This window comes from Spermophilus citellus (genome assembly GCF_964194105.1).
Source record: "Spermophilus citellus genome assembly, chromosome: X".
Taxonomy (NCBI): Eukaryota; Metazoa; Chordata; class Mammalia; order Rodentia; family Sciuridae; genus Spermophilus; species Spermophilus citellus.
The window spans coordinates 17,940,111-17,967,229 of NC_138190.1; the positions used below are offsets into that span (position 1 = coordinate 17,940,111).

Here is a 27,119-nt window from a genome sequence, read left to right on the forward strand (position 1 = left end):
CGTGTTTCACTGTGACATTTTCATACATACACATACCATGCTTTGATCATATCCACTTTCCCTACTACCCTCTCTCACCCTGCTGTCTCTCCCTAGCCCCCTAGTCCTCCTCCTTTTCCCTAATAGTTCATCCAGAAGGTAGAAGTTTTTTTTTTGTTTGTTTGTTTGTTTTAAAGAGAGAGAGAGAGAGAGAGAGAGAGAATTTTTTTTAATATTTATTTTTTAGTTCTCGGCGGACACAACATCTTTGTTGGTATGTGGTGCTGAGGATCGAACCCGGGCCGCACGCGTGCCAGGCGAGCACGCTACCGCTTGAGCCACATCCCCAGCCCCAGAAGGTAGAAGTTTTTCCAAATTCCTTTCCTGGGGTCCTTCATGATGATAGGGTAGTTTCATGAGCAATATTCTAGGTTCCATTAGCAAATTAAAAGATTATCATCCAAGGCATTGAAGAGACAAAGTCGCATCAGTTCTTATATCCTCTAAAACATCCACAGTTAGAACACACATTCTATTTGCCTGTGTTGGTACCACTTTATGCTCGATATAACTGAAATTAATGGTGCCCTGTTGCACTCTCATAATTATTCCAGTTTGATAAATTAGATGGCAAGACCACGCATTGACAGCAGTACCAGTAGTGGCAGAATCTTCAAATGGACATGGCTTTTAATGGTGGATACAGAGGAGTTTTTATACTATTCTCTAGATTTGTGTATTTTTTAAACTTCTAAAAAAATACAATACAGGGGCTGGGGATGTGGCTCAAGCGGTAGCGCGCTCGCCTGGCATGCGTGTGGCCCGGGTTCGATCCTCAGCACCACATACCAACAAAGATGTTGTGTCCGCCGAGAACTAAAAAATAAATATTAAAAATTCTCTCTCTCTCTCTCTCTCTCTCTCTCTCTCTCTCTCTCTCTCTCTCTCTCCTCTCTCACTCTCTCTTAAAAAAAATTACAATACACATGAAAAATTCAGACTGCCCTATAATTAAGCATAGCACATAATTATTTTAGTCCCCAATCTCCTACCTAAATTGTTTCTCTGCTCATGTACTTTTTTAGAGCATAGTCTAACAATATCCATTTGTCTGCAGCATGGAAGCAACAGGACCAAATTCAATGTCATCCATTTATTTAAGATGTAAATGATATGCATGTAGCACAGTAGCCTTTGGGTACAAATGAAATATCATTCAATGTCACCAGTGAAAATATAAATCAGCAATAAGGAACAAACCTTTTAGATTCCTTCTTTTCTAGTACATCTTTGTTGAGTTCCTTCTGTATGCCAAGTATATTGTAGGTGCCTGGAATACAGGACTAAATGAAACAGACAAAGCCCCTGCCCTCATGGAGCATATATATGCTAGTGTTAAACTGCCTTTGTGGAGGGATGGATACTCAAGTCCTTTAACCCCCCCCCCCCCAACTTCAGTCTGATGTTTTGCAATAAATCCCCAAGCTGAGAGCCCTTTTTACCAAAACATCTGCAATTTTTTTTTGTTCTTTTTCTTGTGTTTGTGGCTGTGGGGGAGGGGTAAAATAGGAAACATACATGATACAAAGGATACTATTTGGACTTATGTCAGTCTTGTATATTTTTCACATCTGTTTTCATCTCCAGCTGGTTAAGCATGGCTATCACTGGGGATTGTGGCTTTCTCTGTGGTTTTTATTATAAATATCTGGAATTCACTGGGATTCTATGTGCAGTACAGGTCAGAATGTTGTTGCTTTTCATAGGCTGCTTTGTCATATTTAACTCCTTAACTTTTCTATGGCAGTACCATATCATGCTATGATGGATCATGCTTAAACCTAATACCAGAAAGCAAATTTGCCAATATCCAAATGTCCAAAGCAGAGAGATTAGGAAGTAAAGCTTTGCCAAAGAAACTCCCATTAAGGAACAACCTTCTAAGTCTAGCATTTAAGTCTGGGCTGATTGACTTATTAAATTTGTGACTGGGGGCAGGATTATTTAGGTTCCTTGAGGCTCAGTTTCCTCACCTGCAAATGAGGATACAATATCTACCTCCCTCAGTTGCTGTGATGATTAAATAATAGTTGTAGCATTTTTTGCACAATGTCCAACACTTAGTAGAGACTAAATACCTTTTCAGTTTCATCTTTTTCACCTACCATATTTCCCTGACTGTCTGGATTCCTTTCATTGATGTGCACAGCAATATAACTAGGGAACTAAGATGAAGAACATGGATTGTTTCCAGACTGGAAACTTATGTTGGAATTAGGGAGTACCAACTTTTAAATGCTATTCACTTAAAATATTTATACTAATGCATGCTGCTAACTCTGTTTACCCCTCAATCATATGGAAAAATCTGTCACCTTTACATTTCATTGAATATGCTTTTCAAAACAACTGAATAAGTTTCATTACTCAAAGGAAAAAAAATGGGAGGGAGCATGGCAAAACAGAAGATTGAAATGGGACATTCTGTTTGTTAATTTTGATTTTGTTATCAAACATTTACTGGGTACCACTTGTGTGTCAGAGGCTACACTGAGCAGTTTACATTGAATTGCTTATTTATCCTCCAACAATCTTAATGAGGTAGGCACCATTATTGTCACCAGTTTACAGATGAGGAAACTGAGGTGCACATCCACAAATGCCAAAGCCAAGATCTGAGCTCAGGAAGTGTGTCCACCAAGCCAAACCATTTCACTAATATTAGCACCTCCTGAAAGAGTCAAGGCCTTAGATTTGAGGCTCAGTTTGCTCTCTCAGACCTCTTTTCAGATCAGGAAAAGGAGAACAGCAGCTATGATACTCTTGTGATTTTTTTAAGGGTGTTGACTTTGTATAAGAACCTTGAGAACAGAGGAAAATTATTTCCAAGAAAATGCACTATCAGGCAATATACTCTTTTATTAATTGCATCAAGTACTCATTCTTTTAAGGCTCATGGTCCATCATTCAAGAGAGCAGTTAGTACATCATTAGGTGGATCTTTTTTCTTGTTACTTCTTTCATCAGCTATAACTTTCATTGTTCTCAAGCTCGGTGCCCATTAGAAACTTAGTCCTTTCAAGGAAAGAAAATGCCAAAGAGCTCATCCAGTGGAGACATTTATTCATATTTTTTCAATTTAATGTTGTTACTAATTTGGTTTTAAGTATTTCAGAGAGATGGCCTATATGGATCTTTAAAAAAATTTTTCCATAGGCTTAAAAGTGTGCATTCAAATTATACAGGGGCTTATGCCCAGTGTGTACAACCTTGTTTACACTTGTGGAAAATGGAATAAATGATGGATAAGTAAGACTTTCCTAGCCCAGAACCATTGTCTTTTTCCTGAAAGCCTGCCCTGGTACACTAAACTGTCTCTTGAAAACCAAACAAAATTGTTTGATACACCTCTTAGGGAAGCTCAGTTTCTGACAAGACTCTTAGGGATACAGAGGGGATAAGAAAGGGAAAGGACAAACACTCACTGAAGGTCAATTAGATGAACCATATAAAATTGCCATTCCTGACCCACTTTAAAAAAATTAGATGTTGGTGAACCTTTATTTTATTCATTTATTTATATGCGCTGAGAATCAAACCTGGTGTCTCACACATGCTAGGCAAGTGCTCTACCACTGAGCTACAACCCCAGTCCCTGACCTACTTTTGAACCTATAGAAAGGGCAATTTCATATGGTTTAATCTAATGCTAAATGCCAGACCAGACACCTTTTTTATGTTATCATAGGGACTCTATGGGGTAAGGATTATCTCCATTTTACAGATAATGAAACTGAATAAATGTCTAAAGTCATTGTCTTACTTTGGTTTACCCTAGCAGCTTATCTGGAGTTAAGGACTCTATGCAAGTAGTGTATTTGGAAGACAATCCAAGGAAGCACTGGGAAGAGAATGGCCACGTGAGACAGGGAAGAGAAGCAACTGGTTATGAGGACTCTGTGGAAAACTGGAGCTTAATCATCCTAGGGAACTCTGGGAAACAGTAAGGAAACATGCTGCAGGGTTATTCAGCTTGGGGGGACATGTGAGCTGGGTTGTTTATATATACACTGTCTTTAGAAATAGGTCCAAGCTGCTAAGTATTGTGGTAATGTTAATTTTCTAGTGTTTCCACATTAGGCTGGAAGTAGGGCTGATGTGCACTGAAGTAGAAGTGGGGGGATATTGAGAAGGCCCAGCCACAGTCCCAAAGCTAGTACTAACAAAGGAAGGGGTTGCACTTGTGACATTTTGACATTTTAACCCATGTCCTTTTCATGAAATATAAGATGCTATCAAACTGAAAAAGAACGGGGGGGGGGGCTCCAAAACAATCAGGAATTAAAACTAGATTATGTCTGAACAGATCTAATACCACTAGCCAGAGGAAATACCATCCATGCTTCCTAGTGTGTAATAATAGTAATTACATTTACATAGCCCTCTAGAGTTTACAAAATCCATTATATCCATCACCTCACTTGGCCTTCATCATGCCCCTAAGATAGACTTTAGTTCATTTCCAAGATTATTATATCCATGTGTTTACTTCACAACTATGGAAGTAAGTGTTCCAGGCACTATTCTAAGTAATGGAGACAGAGAGATGGGCCAGACAGACACACAATTTAGCATGGCAGAACTCATGTTCCAATGGGGGCATCAGAATAAAGAAACAAAGACACATATAATGTAATGATATATCATGATTGGTTTGTGAAAAAATTAAAATGAAATGGTGATGAATGGGGTGGGTGTGTGTGTGTGTGTGTGTGTGTGTGTGTGTGTATGCATGCATGCACGTGCACATGCTCTTGTGTGTAATTGGGGATGGCATCAAGGAAGATGATTCATTTAAGCAGGGAAGTGAAGGAAGTGAAGACAAAAGTTTTGTAGGTTCTAGAGGAAGGACTTTCTAGGCAGAATCAAGAGCAAGAAGAGAAATGGGAACATGGTGAGATATGAGTCTGGAGAGGTCAGCGAGGAATATCCCACATTGTCCATAATCAGCACTTGGGTTTGGTTCTGAAAATAATGAGGAATTATTGGGGGGTTTACAGAAGAGAAGTCCCATGTTTTCATAGACTCACTGTTTGTTTATCTCTGTGTATATGGCCAGCAAAACTCAGAACCAGGCCTAAAATGAAAGACTTCTGACACCTGATGCAGTACTTCTATCAGATTCACAGTCATCTTGAATGTCCTTGGCATCCTGTTTTTCCTGCCCCTTACATGGTTGGTTTTGGTCTCTTGATCAAATCTTAAAACAGCTCTCAAGTGTTCCCCCTGTGCATTTAGCTCCTTTGGTGTTTGACCGATCAGTCTAACGTTCTCCCATTTCTATGAACAGATCTCTTAAAGCTATTCAGCAAAACTCATCACCCACAAACTTGCCCAACTACAGTTTAAGCTTGATCATAAAAGTCCAGTGAGGACATAGGGAGTTAAAAATTAACCATTCTAATCAGAAAACTTAACTTTACAGATATCCAGGCATCTTCATAATATCAAGAATTTTTTTTAAATTAATCAAGTTTCTTCTAGACTATGGAAATTAAAAAAATTATCAGTGGGTTAGACCAACAATAAAAAAAAATTATCAGACCTGTGATTAACTGTATTGTCTTTCTCATTCAGACCAATGTGGAATCATTGCAAAAGTTGTACTGAGATATTGCAATTGTATTTTTTCTTAACCATTACTGTTTTTTGTTTCTAAAATCTCAGGTTTATTTCTTTCAAATCCAAAGCTGCTTTGTTATTCCAGCCAAGGCTGCAAAGACAAACTCAGCATGTTTGAGGGAATTACAAATTGGGACTGTCTTAGATGCTTTTCAGTGTCAACACCCACAATAAGCATGTTTAACCCCACCCCCTGAAAAGTAAGGAGCAAACCAGAAGTGCTCCACTTTTCCCAGACCTGTACTGGAAGTGCAATATTGACAGAGGTAATGATTTGTCACTCATGACACACGTGCAAAGGAAGAGTGTGGCTAGATAGTCACTTGTTTGGCTTTGTCCACAGCTTAAATTTGGTGTCCTCTGAAAATGTAATGTTTCAAAGGCAGAATGATTATTTCTGTTCACTTATTAAGGGATGACTAACTTGCTTTTGGCTGCACTACAAATGAATCACGGTAACAATCCCCAACTTGCGACTTCTGGTGTTCTGATGTAATGCATTTCTATTAAAAGAAGAGGAAAGAGAGTGGGTGAGAGTGAGATCATGCAAAGACAGAACATAACACCAAGGGAGCTAGTGTAATTTATGAACTGCAGAGACCAGATCCATCCACTTCAAGGTGTTTTCTTATGTCCTAGGTGAGGATACCTTGCCAGTTGGTACCTACCTGTATATAGTTGCAGAATCTAGAGCTAGATCAAGATCTGAAAGGATTCAGTGAAGAAACTATTGATTTAGAGGTGAAACACAGATATTCCTTGAAAGCATTTTGAAGCAATTTTGGTTTGGTATCGATTGGAAGGTAATATTTGGGGATAAATGATGTAGGCTTAGGAAGGCAAACCAACAATCTTCCTTTTTGTATTTTTTGAAGTGCATGCAGCTTATTTGGAAGGAATAGAAGAAGGGGGGTAAGAAAATGAGACAAGGAAAAGAAGGCAGGTGATGAATGCGATGTCATCAGGCTAACTCCCATTGGAGATGACTAGAGCTCCATCATGCTGGAGACCAATGGAACCCATACCTCCTCCAAGTCTTCCCCCAAAGTTGAGATTGCTAGGGGCTTGAGACTGCTCCAGAGCATGCTAATTGCCCCCAGTTGTGCAGAGTGGCCTTTCTGTCTCCCTTCTTCCCTTTTTAACAAGAAACAACTAAAAGAAAGCAGAAATATATTGTATAAGATCCTCTAACCTCACAGGTATTTTTCCTATGTTAATCGCCACTCAGGAGCAGACACTTCCTTCCTCCCAGATCCCTTCTGTACTCTCCTATACAAGGTGTCCCTGCTGTCTTCTGAGGAAGATCTGAGTGTGCCAAGGAGAGGCAGAGAGGAAATTAGACTCTGGCCTGTCGTGACCAGCAGCCCATACTGGCTTTGTCCCAGGCTCTGCCAGAAGGGGATTAGAAGAGCCAGTGCCTCCCCAGAATGGGAAATCACTCAGGGAAGGGAATCTTTTTCTTTTTTAAAAAGTAAATCTTTTTTCTTTCTGGGTTTTATCTACTATCAGATCTGTCATTGCCCTAAAAAGAACTTCAGTATGTCAGAAAAACATACCTCAAGCAGCTGTAATGAGTATCAAATTGATATTTATGAAGTTAACTTTCTTTCACCCAGTAACTGATGTATAGTTTGTGAATGTCATTCATCTTAGAATTATGTAGTGTTAGAACTAGGAGGGTTTTTCCTTAAAGATGACATAGACCAACCACACCTTTTTTTTTTCACTGATAAATCTGAGACTTGAAGTCTCAGTCCTGAAAAAGTAGAAGTCCTAAGGTCTAAGGTCTCCAACACACCCAAGGTAAAGACAGAAACCATATTGGAAGCCAAAACCTCTTATGACTGGATTCCACTGTGTCCCTTGGCCTTTTTTTCTTAGCAAGTCTGTCTAAAAAGTTTTATTTGGCAACTCTAGAGATTGGAAGGGAATGGGTTTTGAGTTTACTGACTTTTCTTATTTTCCTTCCAATCTCTGGAGTTGCCAATAAAACTACTATGTAATACTGCTGTCTAAAGATGAGGCTTGGCTGTTTGTATTATCTCTAGCCCTTATTAGACCTCAGATTAGCAGTATGGTTGGCTTACATACCAGATATTTTCACTACCAGTCATTTGAACCAGGTGGACTGACAATTCTTCATTATTCTTTAATTTCTCTTCATCCTCACTGCTGATTCTGTGTTGGTCTGGGGCTAACTTTTCTTTCGTGAAGTAAGGCTTAATTTAGAATTCTGTATCTATAATTTTGTTGATTATTTTGGCTTCCAATTTGGTTTCTGCTCTTTACTTTGGGTGTGTTGGAGAAGACCCTCTGTGGGTTATCTGAAGAATAGCTTCCCTTTACTTACTGGGTCATCTTAGGTGACTTATTGAAATTCTTTAAGCCACCGTTGTTCCAACTGCAAAATAGAGATTACAATTTAACCATTGCCATAGTGTCTTTGAATTGAAAAAGTTTTTTATAACATTATTGTATTTTCTATACCTTCATTTTATTTATTTTTATGTGGTGCTGAGGATTGAACCCAGTGCCTCACACATGTTAGGCAAGTACTCTACCACTGAGCCCCAACTGCAGCCCCAGTATTGAATAAGTTTTAAAACTACATAGAAAATACTTAGTAGACTAGTTGGTATTACAATCATCATTCTTGAAGAATGAGAGAACAAAGAAGCTAACGATATAAATGGTATGTTTAGAACCTTAGAATGGAATGCCAATTTAACCTGCAGTTCTGGCTTATTTGGTAGTAAATACAAAAATAATAAAAAATATAATGATCAGCAAAAATAATAAAAAATATCATAATAAGAATTGACACTGATTGGACTTTACTGGTACAAAGTACTTAGTGTTGTTTATTATTAGAATCTTCCCATTCTTTTGGACATTGTATCTCATTATTTTTAGTGCACAAGTGCAAGCACACTAAATTCAGGGAACTTATCCTATTATTAACAACACAGATTTTATGAGTACTTATTGAATGTGTATTGAGTGAATACTAGAATCTAAGCAGACAAACATATTATACACTGATTCACATGACAGATTCAAACCCTATTAATGGTCAGGACTATTTCCTTTGTGTCATTTTCCCTTTTTTTCTGAAAGTCTCTTACTCAATTTAATAATAAGCTTGTGTGAATTGTGGTTGTGCATTTTGTGGATTATCTAAAGCACAGCTTTGATCTCTGACTTGTTTTTTCCCCTGTGAATATATCTGGTATATATTCACAGTTTAGAATGTCTACTAATGTTTCTGCTGTCCTGATCAGGGCTCCTTTAGGAAAGTAAATCAGGGCATTCTAAAACCATGTACAGGCAAATGTTTAGGTAGTAAATGCAGCATGTATGACTAAAACTATATAGAGATGCAAGAGTGAATTGTATGCTTGATATGTATTCATGAGAACCAAAGATCCGAACTGAGTTGTTTGAGAAATCATAGAAAGGAGTCTCAATTCTCACTTCCCATTCTTATCTTCTCCTCACCTTTTATCCCACTGAAGAATACCACAGACTCCCCTTGCCCAATGAGAAGCTTCAGCCAATACCCCCTGTCTGTCTGCTTTGTCACTCTGCATCACCCTGCCACACAGAAGCAAGAATGACACACATCCTACCCACCACTCCATTGGAAATTCAAGGCAGCTGCATCTCACAGCAGCTCTGATGCTGAGAGTTAAGAAACCTTCCCTCTTAAATTTCAGTAAGGTTCTCATTTTCCAAGACTCCCTTCTATTGTATGATGGTACAGAGGTGAACATGATGTGCACTTCAGAGTATGGCCCCAAGGGTCATAGCAGTAGATCTGCAGAGTTGGCAGATCACCGAATACTTTATAACTCCCCACTCAGCAGGGCATGGTCACCTTAGAGAATGGATGGAAAATATCCCCTTGCTATAATTGGGTTCAGCCCTGTGGCTTTACACCATCTTATTTGGCAATCTTTTTACTCTTGACATATTTAGTAATCACTCTAAGGGAGATTTATTACACTGCTCATGGGAACAAACAATGCACTAAATATTACACATATGCATGCTTTCAATACCACTCCTTTTCTAGTCTACTATGAATCTTTCCCCAAAGTCTTTCTTTTAATGCTAATCAAAACTCCCTCATATTTAAATTTAAATTATTCTTCATTCTTCCTTCTTCCAAAATAACCATGTACATCTTGAAAATTTTTGTAATTAGCCTTTTTTTTCCAGTACTGTGGATCAAATCCAGGGTCTTGTTCTCTACCCTATGTATGTACATATCTATCTATCCATCCATCTAGATAGATAGATAGATATGTACATACATACACACATACATATTCATCCTCAATCCCAGGAACTTTTCAATCAAAATTTGTTGGGACATGCTTGAAGAAAAATAGATGAAAACACATTTTTTTTTCAGTCCAAAACCACCGAAAGACATATTGCTGACCATTAATCCCAAACACAAAACCAGAAATTTACCATATAATTAGGGTTGTGAAAATAGTCTCTTAGGTATCTCTGGGAAGTGGGGGGGGGGTAGACAGAGATAGACATATCAAAATATTTCAGCTAAACATAATTCAATAAAGTATTTTCTAAACCTCAAAATTGGCACTCTTACAGAGATATGGGGGAAGGGGACAGTGAGAATTTGGATTAACAGCTCATTGCCTGTGCTAACTAAAGGACTTTGACAGCTGGTGCCCCTCAGACATTTTCAAAAAAGCATAATATACCACTCACCCAGACATATGCACAGCAAAATATCTTAACAAATTAGTCAATCTAAAACATATTTGAGAGAAAATATATCCAAGTCATGGAGACACTAAGGGGAAAGTCTACTCAGTGCTAGGCACAGTCCTAGGTGAACTCATTTACTTAACACTCAACTACATATCTGCCACTGACCTAATTTTGCAGACTGGCCCACATTTTACACAGAAAAGGCAAAGCTACCATAAGAATGACTGGCTGGTCAAAACAGCTAAATTGGGGACCCAAGTAGGTAGCTACAGCTGAAACAGATACATGATGACATTTTAAAAGACAGCAATTAACCCTACCACCTCTATCTTCAGGGTTTTCTCAAGCCCCAGTTTTCTCAACTGTAAAATTAATTGTTGAGAGAATTTAAGGTATATAGCCCTAACACATGGTAGTTCATTTAAGTCACTTACTCCCCCTCCACCACCACACACATATTTTCTCATCTTTCAGTTAGATTACACATATTCCTACATATCTGAACTTTTAGGGGCAATATATTAAAAGCACAAATGCAGGAATTAATGGTGGCAAGAACCCTTATTCAGCTGCTGGCATTGCTAACCTAGAAGTGTGTGCTAAGGGGCTAGAAGAGCCCAGATTCTGGAGCCAGACTGCCTGATTTAGCCTAGCCCTGCCTCTTATTACATGTGTGACCTTAGCAAGTGACTTGGCTTCTCTTTGTCTCAATCTCCTCATCTGAAACATGAGGCTAGTATTCACACTACATTATAGTTATCTATAAGAATCAAGTAAGCTAATCTGCATAAAGACCTAGCACTGCAGTAGGGGCTATTCAATTAATGTTTGTATTCTCATATGTATTTTGATGGTAGACATATACATTATCTGGGCATAGTAAATTTGACAGGAGGCAATGGGTAGAGTAAATCCCACTGGGCTCTTTTAGTATGATTCCCATGATCCCAGCCAGCCTCTTTCAATTTTGTATCCTTTCCCATATATGCAGACAAGGAGTACCAAAGAATACAAGGGCTCTCAAGGTGAAATTCTTATCTATTATGGTATAGAGTGATTAGATGAGGAGATTATTTAGTTCCTCAGCAGTGGCCTGGACTGCAGAGGAACTCTGCATTCAGAATTATACCTTATTTTCTTTTTGAATCATGTTTTCCAGAGGAAGACAGAACAGGGGACCTATAATATTGTCAAATATTATAGACCAACTGGGTCACAAATAATAACGTGGAAATAATGCTGGTGCTTTGATGCAACACTTGTTGAACTTTAGCTGCATCAGAACCCCTGGGGGCCTTGTGAAAACCCAAATCCTAGGATCTACCCTAAGAGATTCTGATTTACTAGGTCTGGAATAGGGCCTGAGAATCTTCATTTCTGATAAGCTCTAAGGTTATGTTGATGCTGCTGGTCCAGGGGCCACACTGTGAAAACCACTGGTCAAACATGTGTTTTGCATTTCTCATTTCAGATCTAAGGTTTCAAAATTTCATTTGAATATTTTGGCTTACAGATGGAATACATGATCCCCTCCTTCAAAAACACAAGGGAAATATTTGAACTCAGAATAATGTTACTTCTTAATGTCTAATTTTATGTAATAGATACTGATTATTATTTTTTTCCCCATAGTTGCATGCTGCTGTGACCAAGATCCAGGTTCCAAGGCCTGGTTTTAATTACACGTTTGCCCACATATGTATCCTGAATAACGATAAGACTTGCATCGTGGATGACATAGTACACGTCCTGGAAGAGTTAAAGAATGCTCGGGCTACAAATCGGACCAATTTTGCTATCACATACCCGATCACCCACTTAAAGGACGGTAGGGCCGTATACAATGGGCACCAGCTTGGGGGCGTCACTGTGCACAGCAAGGATCGGGTGAAATCTGCAGAGGCTATTCAGCTCACCTACTACCTTCAATCAATCAACAGTCTCAATGACATGGTGGCTGAGAGGTGGGAGTCCAGCTTCTGCGACACTGTCAAACTGTTCCAGAAATACAACAGTAAAGTCAAAATGTACCCTTACACATCCTCGTCACTGAGGGAAGATTTCCAGAAGACCAGCCGTGTGTCAGAACGTTACCTGGTCACCAGCCTGATCCTGGTAGTCACCATGGCCATCCTCTGCTGCTCTATGCAGGACTGCGTCCGAAGCAAACCCTGGCTAGGCCTGCTTGGGTTGGTAACCATAAGCCTAGCCACTCTCACTGCAGCTGGGATCATCAATCTTACTGGTGGGAAATACAACTCCACCTTCCTGGGAGTCCCTTTCGTCATGCTAGGTAATTACTGCCCTTCATTTTTCTTTTTTCTCCTGTTGATGGTGTTAACTGGGTCCCTAAAAGGTCAAGAATAGCCATATAACAATTTTGTTTCATTTACTGCATCTTCATTGTGCTCAGAAGTCCTAGGATCCATTCTAAAAGGTGCTGGTCATCAGCAAGAAGCAACCCAATCTGATACATGTGCCAGAAACAGAAAGACTTGGGTTCTAGCCCTGATCTTCCATTAAATAGCTATGTGTATTTAGCAGACATTAATCTTCTCTGTGCCCCAGTGTTTTAAGTTGGGTTTCCTCAGAAGCAGACCCTGAGACAAGGATTCAGATACAAGGCATTTATTTGGGAAGAAAGCCCAGGAAGCACCAGTATGGCAGTGACAAAGTGAGACAGGAAGGCAGACAGCTCAGATTGATGATCAGGTTACTGTTCTAGGCATCTGTGGCTCAGTCCTGCTGGAGACCTTTGGGAGAAATGGAAGAACACACCTCAATACAGGTCCTCCCCTGAGGGATGAGGAAGCTGTAATATATTTTTTTAAAGAGAGAGAGAATTTTTTTAATATTTATTTTTTAGTTTTTGGCGGACACAACATCTTTGTTTGAATGTGGTGTTGAGGACTGAATCTGGGCCGCATGCATGCCAGTCGAGTGCGCTACCACTTGAGCCACATCCCCAGCCCAGGAAGCTATAATATTTATCCAGAAACCCTGTGTGTGATTGATTCATTGAGGGATACTACTCAGGGTAGTTAAGTCCTCAGCATTTCCCCCAGAAAAAGTAAGCACACTCCTGCAGCCAAAGAAAGCCCTCAGGTAACTCTGTAGCAAGAAGCTTTCATTAAGTGCAAGAATGGTGAATGGGAGGACACATGGGTTAGGCACTGATAATATATTCAACCCACAGTTTCCCCACCTTATGGACAGGGTGGATGTGAGCAGCAAACAGAGGACAGCAACATGTGACATCAATAGGAAGTTTTCTTCTCCCTGCTTTTACTACAAACTCAAAGAGAACATTTTAAAAGTGATGGTGATGGTGTGTTTTCAGTATGTTCACTCTAGGGGACCTCAGGAATTCCCTGAAAGAGATAATGGTCAAAACAAAGTCACTGTGGTCATAACATCAGTTGCTTTGTCCATTCAGTAAAAGAGATGAAACATCCACCCAGCCTGATAGCAGAGCTCCTTACAGGCCAAGGATTCAAGCAGTTAGCATTCTCCCTTTTTTGTATCAACTTCTCATCAATTCCTTTAGCAAAATTAAAATGTCATTTGGAATTAGATACTAACATTACGAATGAAGTGGCATTTTTGTTGACTAGGAAATAACCATGATGGAGTTCATTAGTATGCCTTCTGTGCTATTTTGGAGTAGTAGAAAAACAAAGAATTTTCTCAGGAAATCTCAACTGCTTTATGGTTAAGTGATAAGCAGGGCTGGTGGAGCTGCAAGGCCACAAAATTACATTCTGCCCTCTATGCTCTGTGGCCTGAGGGAATTAAGACCTCGTCAATAAACCATATACGAGTAGCTTTTGTGGAAAGTGGGGCACTGTGTGAAGACTAAGCAGTCTGAGAATTTGCTAGAGCAGTTTACTTGTCACTGCCAAAAACAACAGAGAACAGGATTGCAGTACTTCTTCCTGAGTTCAGTCTGTTAAGAGGGCAGTATAACTTGCTTCTTTAAAATAATCCCAAGACTATGTGGGTCGATTCTGAAATACAAGGAGGTGCCTTGAAGAGTGAGTAGGACTGAGTATTAGTAGCTTCCACAGAGACTTGAGTCAAGTTTTAAATTAAGATGTTTTGCTCATGATTAGTCACATGCTTAAGTGGTTGGGGGGTGGGTGGAAGGATTTTAGCTTTTCATTTTAAAAATAGTGTTTTTTGTTGTTGCTTTTGCAGGAGGAAGATAAACAGGAATAAGAAAAGGGTGGGGGACTGAAGGGAGATAGTAAGGTGAGGGGAAAAGAATGTCAGAGCTAGAAAAAGGACTATTGCTACTGGCTTTATGACACTCTAGGTTGTTACCAGTGAGCTTAAAGCACACTACAATATTTAAAGCTTCTTAAAAATTAATTGTACTAAGTAAAATAAAACTATGATTAAAGTTTCTTAGAATTAATTTTAAATAAAATAGCTGTATTCCAAATTCTTAAAATGAATTTTGTTATATAAAATAAATTGCAGTATTTAATCCTTCTGAAAACTTATCTTTGTACTTTTTGAAGTAGTTTGAAATATTTTAAGTAAAAACCAACACAAAAAAATAATATGAGGGACTGGGGTTGTGGCTCTGTGGTGAAGCACTTGCCTAGCACGTGTGAGGCATTGGGTTTAATTCTCAGCACCACATATAAAGAAATAAAGTAAAGATCCATTGACAACTAAAAAATTAATTTTTTAAAAGAATATGCAACATGTGAGACATCAGTGGGATTTCTGGGGCTGCAAGGCCACAGATTTTTTTTCCTATTCCTGTTATGAACTCAGGGGAAGGTTATAATGTGGTGGTGATGGTGTATTCACTCTGAGGGGCTATAGGAAATCCCTGAAACAGAAAATGGTCAAAACAAAGCCACAGTGATCATAGCATCAGTTGCTCTCTCTGGTAGTACTAGATCTGGAAAGGAGGTAAGAGATGGTGGAATAGAATGATGCTGTAAGCACAGAAGTGTCTTTTAAAAACAAGTCCAGAAATAGTACATAGTTCCACAATTCAACAGAGACCAAGTATCATTGAACTTTACATCAGAGTTCAATTCAGAAGAATCAGGTATTTTTAGTGAAAGAGAACAAGCACTGCAGGTGCCTAATATTCCCTTGTTTGCAATTTGTGAGGAATGTTACATGCATTGATTGTGATGGCAGTTTTCCCTGCTGACAATCAGTGTGCAACCTTTCTGTACATTTTCAGCCCAAAGAGTTCTCAAATTACTCAGTCACAACATAAAAGGAAGCTATGCATTTTAGTAGCTAAGGCCCATTTGCAATAAATACTTTGTGTGATATAATGACTGCTTAATATGTTCATAAAGCTAACAGTGCCTATATTTAGGATGGTTGCCTTTCTGGATTTCTCAGATAAAACTCTTCATTCTTAGAGTATGATTGTAAAATGAAATATAAGTGAGAGCAGATTCATAAATGTTGTATTCAAGGCCAATGTTTAGTTGTGCTTTTTTTGATGATGATCTGTCCTAAAATACCAATAAATAATTCAAATGACCAAGAATTAATGCAGTGGTAAGGGTTTTATACAAGTCAATTAACTGTCTCATATTTAAATTTGCCTGCACATAACATCATAAGTGCTATGCTTAATCTAAGCAGATTTAAGAAAAATTTCTTGATTTTTAGTACTTTTTATAAATAAAATATTAAATCAAATTTATTATAATCTCATTTAGGGGGAAAACTATCTTAGAAAAAGTCTCAAATGCAGACATTTTCCTGGCTGTCAATAGGTCTATAATAGATAAACATTATAGACTTAAAATTCAACAAACATTCTCAGCGTGATGCCGGTCACATAAGGCCAGATCCAGCCACATGCCAAAATGGCAGTAGATTTAGAATGGAAAATTTTAAGACCACGTGTGTTATGCAGTATTAAGCTGACAAAATTCCAGAAGAAGAAAGAATTTGGATAAACTCTGAGAGTTCACCATAATGGGATATGATTGTGTGTTTCTAGCCAAGATGATACGTGACATCTCTGGCAATAAGAATATATCCTACACAGATGAATCATTTTGGCAATGATGTAAGCATAGATACATCATGATTTAGAATGTTTTTAATCAGTGTCATGCATATTAGACAATCCCACTTCTGCCAAAACCTCTGTCCAGATGAGTCACATCAGTTTATTTAGAGCTGAAATCCTAAAAGGTCTATAGTATTATAAATGCTCATTGATAGTTACTGTAATTTGGAGAAGAGTTTATTTGGTCTATATTCAATATCGTGCATAAAATAACATTCCTTTTTTCCAAACTATATTGATATCAGGTAGTGAGGTATTTAGCATTTGTAAATATATCACACATCACTTTAATTCATTATCAAATTTCCTTTAAATGATGAGAATTCACACCATTGTTCTCCAGTTGAGTATGATTTGAGAAATTGGCATAAGTTTTGTATGTGCAAGCTCTCCTTATAGGCGTACTATTTCCATAGCTTTGCTGATCAGACACAAATCAGGAAAGGAATGGAATGTTAGAGAATATAGAAGAAACAGAAGGAAGATTTTTCTTCCTTTTGCATATGGAAAGTTTGTTGCTTCATGTACATTCTGTGCTGCTAAAAGGAGAGAACTGAAGTCATGGTGAAAGATAGTTTAGGTATTAGTTCCTAAGTGGTAATCTATTTATAAGGGTCACTTTGCCTTTATTGAGATACAAGACCCTGGAGATCAGATAAAATAAAAAATACTCCTCAAGCCCCATTTCAAATGTTTAGAAATTTCGAAGAACACAAATATCCAGGGGTGCCCTCTTCCTTCTTAATTATCTAACCAGTCCATACAGATTCAAGGATGTGAAAGGAAGAAAATGTGGATTAAGTGCTAGGAGAAGAATAATAGCAGGGAAATTTGATTTCTTCCAGCTATTATACCAAGATTATCTGTATTTTTAGCAGAAATCAAGTTAGATTCAGTTCTTTAAGGCTTTGTTCTCATATTATGCCACTTGAAATATTATGCAGCATATGGAAGACATAAAAGTGGTTTGAGACTGGGTGTGGTGGTGCATGCCTGTAATCCAGTGATTCAGGAAGCTAAGGCAAGGCAGGATCACAAGTTCGAGGCTGCCCTCAGCAATTTAGTGAGGCCTGGCCTCAAAATAAAACACAAAAAAGGATTGGAGAAATAGCTCAGTGGCAAAGCAACCTGGGTTCAATCCCAAATACCAAAAAGGGGGAGGGGTAAAAGTTCTTGTGTAAGAATTTAGGTCCACCTGAAAAACTGTATCTCTCAATTATTTTTACTCTAAACATAAGCAAATTTGAAAGTTTTTTTTGTATTCTTATATATTCCTACAGTCAAGAAAAAGATTAGCAGAAGGGGGGGCAGATAATAATGAAGTTTGAACCATATGAAATTAACAGTATCCAACCGTTTTTGACCTAGAAAATTGGTACCAATAGGCAGCCATTTTTGAACTACAAAGATGATAATTTCATATGGTTCAACCTAATACATTATCATAAAAATCATTTTTGCAACAATGTTACTATCTGCATGACAGAAAAGTCCTCAATTAGAGTGCCATGGAAATACATCAATATAAATCAGTAGTGTCTAGGGAAAAAAAAATTTATAAGGGTTTTGTTGTTCACTTTTTTGGTGTACATGTGGTTTAAAATAAGAGTAAATCCATACAATAATTTCAAGGTTTGTTTCCTATCTTTTTAAATAATGATCCATGGTTCCATGGGGTTAATTTACATGGAGATTGTGTGATCTAGTTTTGTGATTAGTTCTCACCCATTTATTCTTGGGCTCTACCAATCATATTATGGTGAGGGAATGGTGGAGAGAAATGGATTTGGGGAAATAGAACAAAAAAGGTTTATTGTTCCATTCCTAAACATAAACTAAGATGACACCAGGATTGGAACACAGATCCAAGAAGGCAGAACTCAATTACGTACAAGAATGCCAAGGTATTTCGTCTTTGACCCAGGTCTCCTAGGTATTCTCTGGGTGGTCTGTGTACTTGGTCTTGCCCAGGGAATGGGGAAGTGGAAAACCTGATGAAGACTATGCAGCAGAAAGCAATATCAGGGCACTAAGCTGATAAAAATAGACCATGAGGCAAAATACCTACTGTCTACATTTGGACCAGAATCTCAGAAATTCACAGTTGGTCAGTCTTCATCAGATGTGTCTACAGGAGCTAACAACCCAAGAAAATTCAGTCATTATCAAGGAAACCCTGAATTTCACCTATTTATTACTCACCAAGAAACAAAATGTAGACAGATGGAATCAAAGAGAGGGATTCTAGTCCCTTCTCTGCATTGATTTGTGTAGCAGCATTAACATGCTCTGCCTCACCAGTAAAATAAATTTCACACCAGCCTCCTATTCATCTTGTGTATGTATGTGCATGCGTGTGTAATCTGTGCATAATATATATTGTATTTCATATTAGCTATATTAGATGTCCTATGTAATATGATATGTAATTATCTCACATTATGCACTTATATTTTACAATGAGTTTATAATATATATTATGCAGTACATAGTTTGAATGTTCAAATATAAATACTGTATATTTTTCTGTATATAGTATATGGTATACATTCAAGCATTTTATATGTAAATATATAGATTATGCTTGAATAACACATGTCATATATTCATACATTTATGTATTTTATTTCTCCTATATGAAAAGTTATTACACAATGGCCACAGCATATATTATGGGCCATGTTTATACACACTAGTTTTATAGAGTACATATACATACAGTATCTAAATACTTCATCTTTAAACAAGGAAGAGCTATTAGCAAGTTTGTTTTTTGGACTTTTATTTGCAGCAATATAGTGAAGGACATGTTTCAGATTCAAACCCAATGCCATGAGGAGAATTATCAAAATGTGTCAAGTCTCAAGTAGAAAGAATAAGATGCATATATTCCCTCTGATGTGAGCATCTGTCTTTACTTAAGCAGAGTACACCTTTACTCTTACTCTTAACTGTGAGACAAAACAGGCTACCATAAACCAAACAATTCAGCTTATAAAGTAAATGTTTATAACTGGCAAAGTGTAAATGTAACCCAATTAATGAACTTCTCACTGAAAACAGATGTTACTCAATCTAGACATATATACACTTTAAATTTCTTCTTGAAAAAACAAAATCATTAGTTTATGTAGATGTCATTGAAAGAAAAGAATTTTATAAACATGAACTACTCAGTGAAGCTTGTCTCAGAATAAAATATGTTTTAAGCAGAGTTTGCTCCTGCATGATATTCTGTGGATTTTTTTTAGAAAAAAAATGTAGTCATTTCATTTCCATGTGTGAAAATTTGGTACCCCCCCAGGCATACTATAAATAGCTTCATTGTCTCATGATATTAAATGTTTTTGAACTGAAACTGAGAGATCATCCATCAGCAAGCCATCTCACTTCACATCCTCATCTTCTCAGCCATTCAAGCCTAGGAAATCCTGCGAGTAGGAAAGGGATTAAAATGTGCAGAGCACCAAAAGGCATCAATCAGCCTCTGTGCTATGTCTGTGTGGACTGGGGAAGGTGGGAGAATCTGAGCCTGAAGAAAAATCATACCTGCAAAAATCCAGATATACAAACTAGATCAATTTGCTTATGGATATTCATTGACAAAACAAATCACCCAAACTGCCTCTCATAGCAAAACCATTAAATAAATTTAAAACGCAATTCACTTTATGAACAACTTTCCACAATTGTGTCCACTGGGTAAAGTTAGGTTAACTCTCGACTATTTGTTAGTGGATTCCTGCCTTAGTGGATTAATAAACAACCCTGAAGGTTTTGGCTAGACCCCAGAAGAGAGTCTGGGTGAAGAGAGAGATTTAATCTGTGAGTCTGCTGGAGAGTTTCCCTAAGTGACTGGAGGATTAGCTAGTTGAGTTTCTTCCACCAGCAATGTTAACTATCATCTGTGCTGTTTTTTCTTTTCATTAGCTCCAAAGCCTCAAAGTTCACTGCACATACAGATACAAAAAGTATCTTTGAAAAGAAGAAAAATTATAGCTTGAATTCTTTAGCATTTGACTTTACTAGATGGCAGTCCCAAAGTCTATCTCTAATAAAATTAATAAAAGCAGTTTCCTTTTTAAAATCGTATTTCTGATACAAGTTGTATCTGAACATTAGTGAAGAGCTCTACAATCCTTACCCCAGGGCCTGGCTAAAAGCCCATGATGCGTCAAAGCAATCACTCATGAATAGCTAGAACTTGAATCTGTGAGTGTGTGTGTCTTAATGCATAGTGATATGCATGTGTTCTAATGTACATAACAATACAGACATTCCATGTAATAAAAATAGAAACATCCTGAATGTGCTTTTAAAAGACAAGCAAGTCTCTATCTTCAAAATTTGATAGATTACATATGTTTTGTTTAACAGTTCCCTTTGGCAACATATCAGCTTTTACTATGACTGTAAGAGGAGGAATATACTGGGATATGATGGGTCCTGAAATCCTCACTATAATATAGTCTTTTACTTCCAATCTCTAGCTGTGACCTACCCCCTTGATAATGAGCTATGATTTCCATTACCACCATAGAGCCCCTGGTCACCAACATAAAAATCTACTTGGAACTTTGTGTTTAGGCAGCTTCCCATGCCTATTTCTGTAAACTCAGTTACTAGGAAATCCTTGTGAACAGACTTGGGACAGATGTCACAACTGATGCCTTGTGCCAATGATATAGGACCCTTAGTCAGATTCAACAGAGAATCCTATAGATCTCCTACTTCATAGAAAACTTTTTAAACTAGAGTGCAAAACAAACAGTAATACTTTTACTTTTTAAAGTGCCTTTTTAAAGTGAGGGAAACAATAGTCAAACCTCAGAAAAGTATCTTCAGTCCACATGCAGTATGTTTGCCTACATCTATAATATTTGGCCTCAAAGTCCTGCCTGCTGGATTCCAGCTCCAAGGTTAAGAGTACTGTGGATAATGGAAATGCTGAAGGAGGGACCCACCATCTGAGAGAAGAAAGTAGAAAGGAACAGAAACTATCAAAATTTTTCTTCTCTGTCTTGCCTTGACTGATTTGTCCAGTTTCTGGGATGGATGTTAAAGTAAGGCCAAGACTGACCAGAGGAAAAACTGTGAAGAGGCTATTCTGTGAAATTCTCTCACCTGCCATTTCCTTTTTTCCCCCAGTGCTGGGGATTGAACCCAGGGCCTTGCACATGCTAGTCAAGCATTTTACCACTGAGCTACATACCCATCACCACCATTTTGTCTTCACTCCTTCCCCATACCCATTCTCTGTCCCATTTTTCAGACCTACAGGGAAGTTGCTTCAGTAGACCATTTCCAAGAGAAGTTTGTATTTAAAAGGATAGCTTTGAAGGCCAAAGGGAATTCAGCTATAATTCCCAGAAGAGCGGGTATTGGTGTGTGGGTGGAGGCAGTGAATAGTATGGAGGATAAGGAGGGTATTTCTCATGTCCTAGGGTTCTTGGAATGTATCTCTCTTTGAGTGCAAGCCAAGAAACAGGGTCTTTACAGTTTAGTTTTCCTTTAGGGTAGTAGACTGAACTCTTCAGCATAAATACTCAGCTGTGAGCCAGGTTTAGTGCCAGCAAGGCACTCTAGGCTGTTAATCCCTAAGAGGTACCTGCAGCTGTTGGCACTCATCCCTCACATGACTGACTGAGCTACAGGATGGAGGTTCAGTTATGGCATCAGCAATTGTCCTAGAAATCCAAAGGGCTCTACTAAGACACTGTACATTTCCAGTTTGAGGTTTAGGGTATATATATCTACCAGAGAGGTGTGCTTGAGAAAAAATATCTGTACTATCAGGAATGGGCAGGGGGTCTTTGGTGGCAAGGCCAAGGATAAGCAGCAAATGCTGAGTGATCAGATAGAAGATTCTTTCTCAGGGCCTGTTCTGGGCTCTGTGAGGATCTGCACACATATACCTAGCAAGAGGAATGAAGGAAAGGCATTTTCCCAAAAGTCCCTAGAAATAAAATTAGAATCCTCTTTGAAGCTACTCTAGAACTAAAAACATGCATAAAGAGTCAGGACTCAATTAAAAAAAAAAGATCAAACTATAGAAGGACCAGCATTTGAAATGCAGCAACTCAAGAGACAAATTAATAGCCTATTTCTAACTTTCCTTGAATTTGAGTATTTTCATTCTGGACCCTCAAGCCTCACTCTTGTCATCTAATAGCTGTGTTAATTCAAATTTATGTTTTCAATTAACTTCTAAGATTATTCAACAGTGAGGTAAGAAAGGGATTCTTAGTGTGTTTTCCAACAAGACTCGCAGTCAGATAATGTCATCATAAAACATCACACTGATTTTAAAAAGGACTACAAAACAGATTTAGTTTAAATTCTACTATATGATTAATTTTAATTCTTCTATGTGCATCTTATCATATTTAATGAGTAAGTATTACAGCCTTGTTTAAACTACTCTTTTGTTTCTAGCAAGTAAAAACTACAAAAAGTATTTGCCATTTCAGCAGCTTCTTGAAGTGTGTTTTACCTTTCAAAGCTTACTTGCTCTACATGTCTCCATATTAAAAGGTCAATATCATTTCCCCAGAGTGCTGATGCCTCAGAAGTATTTTTAACTCTTTTTATCAACTCATTGCCAAGGAATGGTCTACTTGTAAAGAAAAGTTAGTTGGTCCATCCTGCAGTGGAAACAGATTTAATAAATAGTTTTCTCTCCTGAGAATAGACATTAACTACCTAAAACATAATTAACAACAGGTTGCCAGTCAACAAGTGCACTTTTTCCTTCATGTCTGAGAGTTTATATGCCTCCAATTTAATAGAGGCCATGGTGCTAGTTAAGAAATTGATAGTCTTGACCTGAACTCCAAAAGTGGCTGTAAAATGATTCCTAGTAAATTAAGATAAATGCCAAATCCCACTGAGGAAACAAGTCTATATAATTACTATGAAATAGGCATTCAGGTTTGAGGTTAGGACTTCACAATAAGAATATAAATACCAGGCAGAGCACAAGAGAAGATGTGTGCTTGGTTATTGTACACACAAGATAACAATGACTCACTTCACTCATATTATGCTTGGCTGGATATTTTAAATTCCTTCTTAAAAACAAGACTATTGTACCACAGTGTAAAGGTTTTATTATCCTCAATAATGGAGTGAATATGCCAAGGCATGGAAGCAGAAAATTAGATCTGCTGATTCCAGTGCCAAGACAGGAGTTATTGAAAGCTGCAACAGGTCAGTCTGGTGGGTTTTCCAGTGCTGCAGTGGCCTGGAAACCCAGAGAGGTACAGCATGGAAGTGTCTGGCTCCGGCCAGGAGAGGTTGCAGAAGTCATGTTAGATCTCTCAGGGAGAAGAATTGAGTCAGAACATGAACACTTATTGTACCTCTGCTATTTCAGTGTTGCTGGAATACTAATCAGGGAGGCAGAGGCATTAAGCAGTTAAGGAAAGAGGTTACTGACCTGGCTCTCTCCCACAGAGGTCACTGCCAAACAGTACAGAAAAGCCAGCAGAGTCACTGTCTGCTTGATGTGTCATCTATGAACAACCAAAATTGATCAAACAAATCCCTAAAGACAAAATGCAAGTCATAAACCTTCAGTCTGAACTCTAATTTTTAACAATTGGAGGGAGAGTTCATATGAATCTTGTTCCTTCTATATATTCTTCCCTCTTTCCTCTTCATTCAAACTTGTTCCTACTTATTTTGCTTCCCTCTGTTTCTCAGATTTATTGCTTCCTGCCCTGATATTTGGGGAAAGATTAAAAAAAAGAGGCTATGATTTAGTTTCCTGTCAAGACTCAAACTAAATACAGAGTCTCTTTCTCACTAAAGCCCCCTATTTGGCCAATTTTAAAAGAAGTGATGGGACATTAACTCAGAATCCTCTGACCACTGCCCTTTTCTGTGCTGATGCCTAGCCAGACCTATGGGAGTAGAAAAGAATGATTAGTGTCCAGCCAAACTGTGCCAATAACCCTAAGCTATTAATGTATATAGTTCCCAAGAGACATAGGGATAAGTCTATTCAGATTTCTTTTTTTTATTTTATTGTTGGTTGTTCAAAACATTACATAGTTCTTAATATACCACATTTCACAGATTGATTCAAGTGGGTTATGAACTCCCATTTTTACCCCGTATACAGATTGCTGTGTCACATCAGTTACATTTCCATTGATTTACAAATTGCCTTTCTAGTGACTGATATGTTCTGCTGTCTATCCCATTCTCCACTATCCCCCCTCCCCGTCTATTCAGATTTCTATAGGCAAAGGTTCATCCAGCTTTATTAAGCCAGAAGGGAACATGAAGGAAGATTCTTGCTCCTCCTGCTGCCTGTTCACATCCATTGATGCTTATGATTCATCAAAGCACTGATCTCTCTCCCAATAGGAGAAATCATTGGCATTTACATACCTGCCACCACCTGGGCATAGTTATATTTCTCATGATCAACTTGGTTCCCCTTTTAAAAGAGATTAGTTCTTTAAACTTTTTGCTCTGGTCTCTTTCTGCCCCCCTCAGGTCATGGACTATATGGGACTTTTGAAATGTTATCCTCCTGGAGGAAAACTAGAGAAGACCAACATGTTAAGGAGCGAACTGCAGCAGTCTATGCAGACTCCATGCTCTCCTTTTCTCTCACCACTGCCATGTACCTGGTCACCTTTGGCATAGGGGCCAGTCCTTTCACAAACATTGAGGCAGCCAGGATTTTCTGCTGCAATTCCTGTATTGCAATCTTCTTCAACTACCTCTATGTACTCTCGTTTTATGGTTCCAGCCTGGTGTTCACTGGCTACATAGAAAACAATTACCAGCATAGTATCTTCTGTAGAAAAGTCCCAAAGCCTGAGGTATTGCAGGAGAAGCCGGCATGGTACAGGTTTCTCCTGACAGCCAGATTCAGTGAAGAAACAGCTGAAGGAGAGGAAGCGAACACTTACGAGAGTCACCTATTGGTATGTTTCCTCAAACGCTATTACTGTGACTGGATAACCAACACCTATGTCAAGCCTTTTGTAGTTCTCTTTTACCTTATTTATATTTCCTTTGCCTTAATGGGCTATCTGCAGGTCAGTGAAGGGTCAGACCTTAGTAACATCGTAGCAACTGCGACACAAACCATTGAGTATACTACTGCCCAGCAAAAGTACTTTAGCAACTACAGTCCTGTGATTGGGTTTTACATATATGAGTCCATAGAATACTGGAACACTAGTGTCCAAGAAGACGTTCTAGAATATACCAAGGGGTTTGTGCGGATATCCTGGTTTGAAAGCTACTTAAATTACCTTCGGAAACTCAATGTATCCACTGGCTTGACTAAGAAAAATTTCACAGACATGTTGAGGAATTCCTTCTTGAAAGCCCCCCAATTTTCGCATTTTCAAGAGGACATCATCTTCTCTAAAAAGTACAATGATGAAGTTGATGTTGTGGCCTCCAGAATGTTTTTGGTGGCCAAGACCATGGAAACAAACAGAGAAGAACTCTATGATCTCTTGGAGACCCTAAGGAGACTTTCAGTCACCTCCAAAGTGAAGTTCATTGTCTTTAATCCATCTTTTGTGTACATGGATCGATATGCCTCCTCTCTGGGAGCCCCCCTGCACAACTCCTGCATCAGTGCTTTGTTCCTGCTCTTCTTCTCAGCATTCCTGGTGGCAGATTCTCTGATTAATGTCTGGATAACTCTAACGGTTGTGTCTGTGGAGTTTGGAGTGATAGGTTTCATGACATTATGGAAAGTAGAACTGGACTGCATTTCCGTGCTATGCTTAATCTATGGAATTAACTACACAATTGACAATTGTGCTCCACTGTTATCCACATTTGTTCTGGGCAAGGATTTCACAAGAACTAAATGGGTAAAAAATGCCCTAGAAATACATGGGGTAGCTATTTTACAGAGTTACCTCTGCTATATTGTTGGTCTGATTCCTCTTGCAGCTGTGCCTTCAAATCTGACCTGTACACTGTTCAGGTGCTTGTTTTTAATAGCATTTGTCACCTTCTTTCACTGCTTTGCCATTTTACCTGTGATACTGACTTTCCTGCCACCCTCTAAGAAAAAAAGGAAAGAGAAGAAAAATCCTGAAAACCGGGAGGAAATTGAGTGTGTAGAAATGGTGGATATCGATAGTACCCGAGTGGTTGACCAAATTACAACAGTGTGATAGTGTCTGTTTGGTATATTTTCACCCTAGGTCTTATCAAGAGCAAAGAGATTGCGTTAATGAAACAATTAAATTCAAAGTTGTTCCCATTTTTAAGGACAAGAAACAGGCATTGCAAAAAAAAAAAAAAGTATAAAGGACAAGGGGGGTAATGGGTATGGCACATTTTCAATCTTTAAAACAAAAGGGTTGTAATAAGAAAGAATTTAAACACACATTCACACACACACACACACACACACACACACACACACACACACACCCTCGGAGACTTAGAGATTCTTAAGCTAAGATGAAATAGAAGAAAGCTTATTAATGAGCAGGATCCTGTTTTATCCACTCTGCAGATGTCGCTAGTGATAAAAGCAACTGATTGAAAGGTCAGCTGCCAAGGCAGAAATAGCTTCAAGCATTATCCAAACAATGCTTCCAAAACTTGTGCAGAGCAGTACTCTCACCAGGGTCTATGGTTTGAGGTCTTGGCTGTCTCA

The 27,119-nt window shown here is 38.3% G+C and overlaps 1 protein-coding gene across 1 annotated transcript in view; it reads left to right on the forward strand.

Moving 5' to 3' along the window:
* PTCHD1 (patched domain containing 1) overlaps positions 1–26,628 on the forward strand; it is a gene marked incomplete at its 3' end in the record, with an annotated part of 52,282 nt that extends 25,654 nt beyond the window's left edge. Inside the window, exons 2-3 of the mRNA XM_081276517.1 lie at positions 12,040–12,700; positions 24,974–26,628. Of these exons, the coding sequence (XP_081132643.1) occupies positions 12,040–12,700; positions 24,974–26,628 (2,316 nt within the window). The remainder of the gene's footprint in view (positions 1–12,039; positions 12,701–24,973) is intronic.
* Positions 26,629–27,119: the final 491 nt, after the last annotated feature.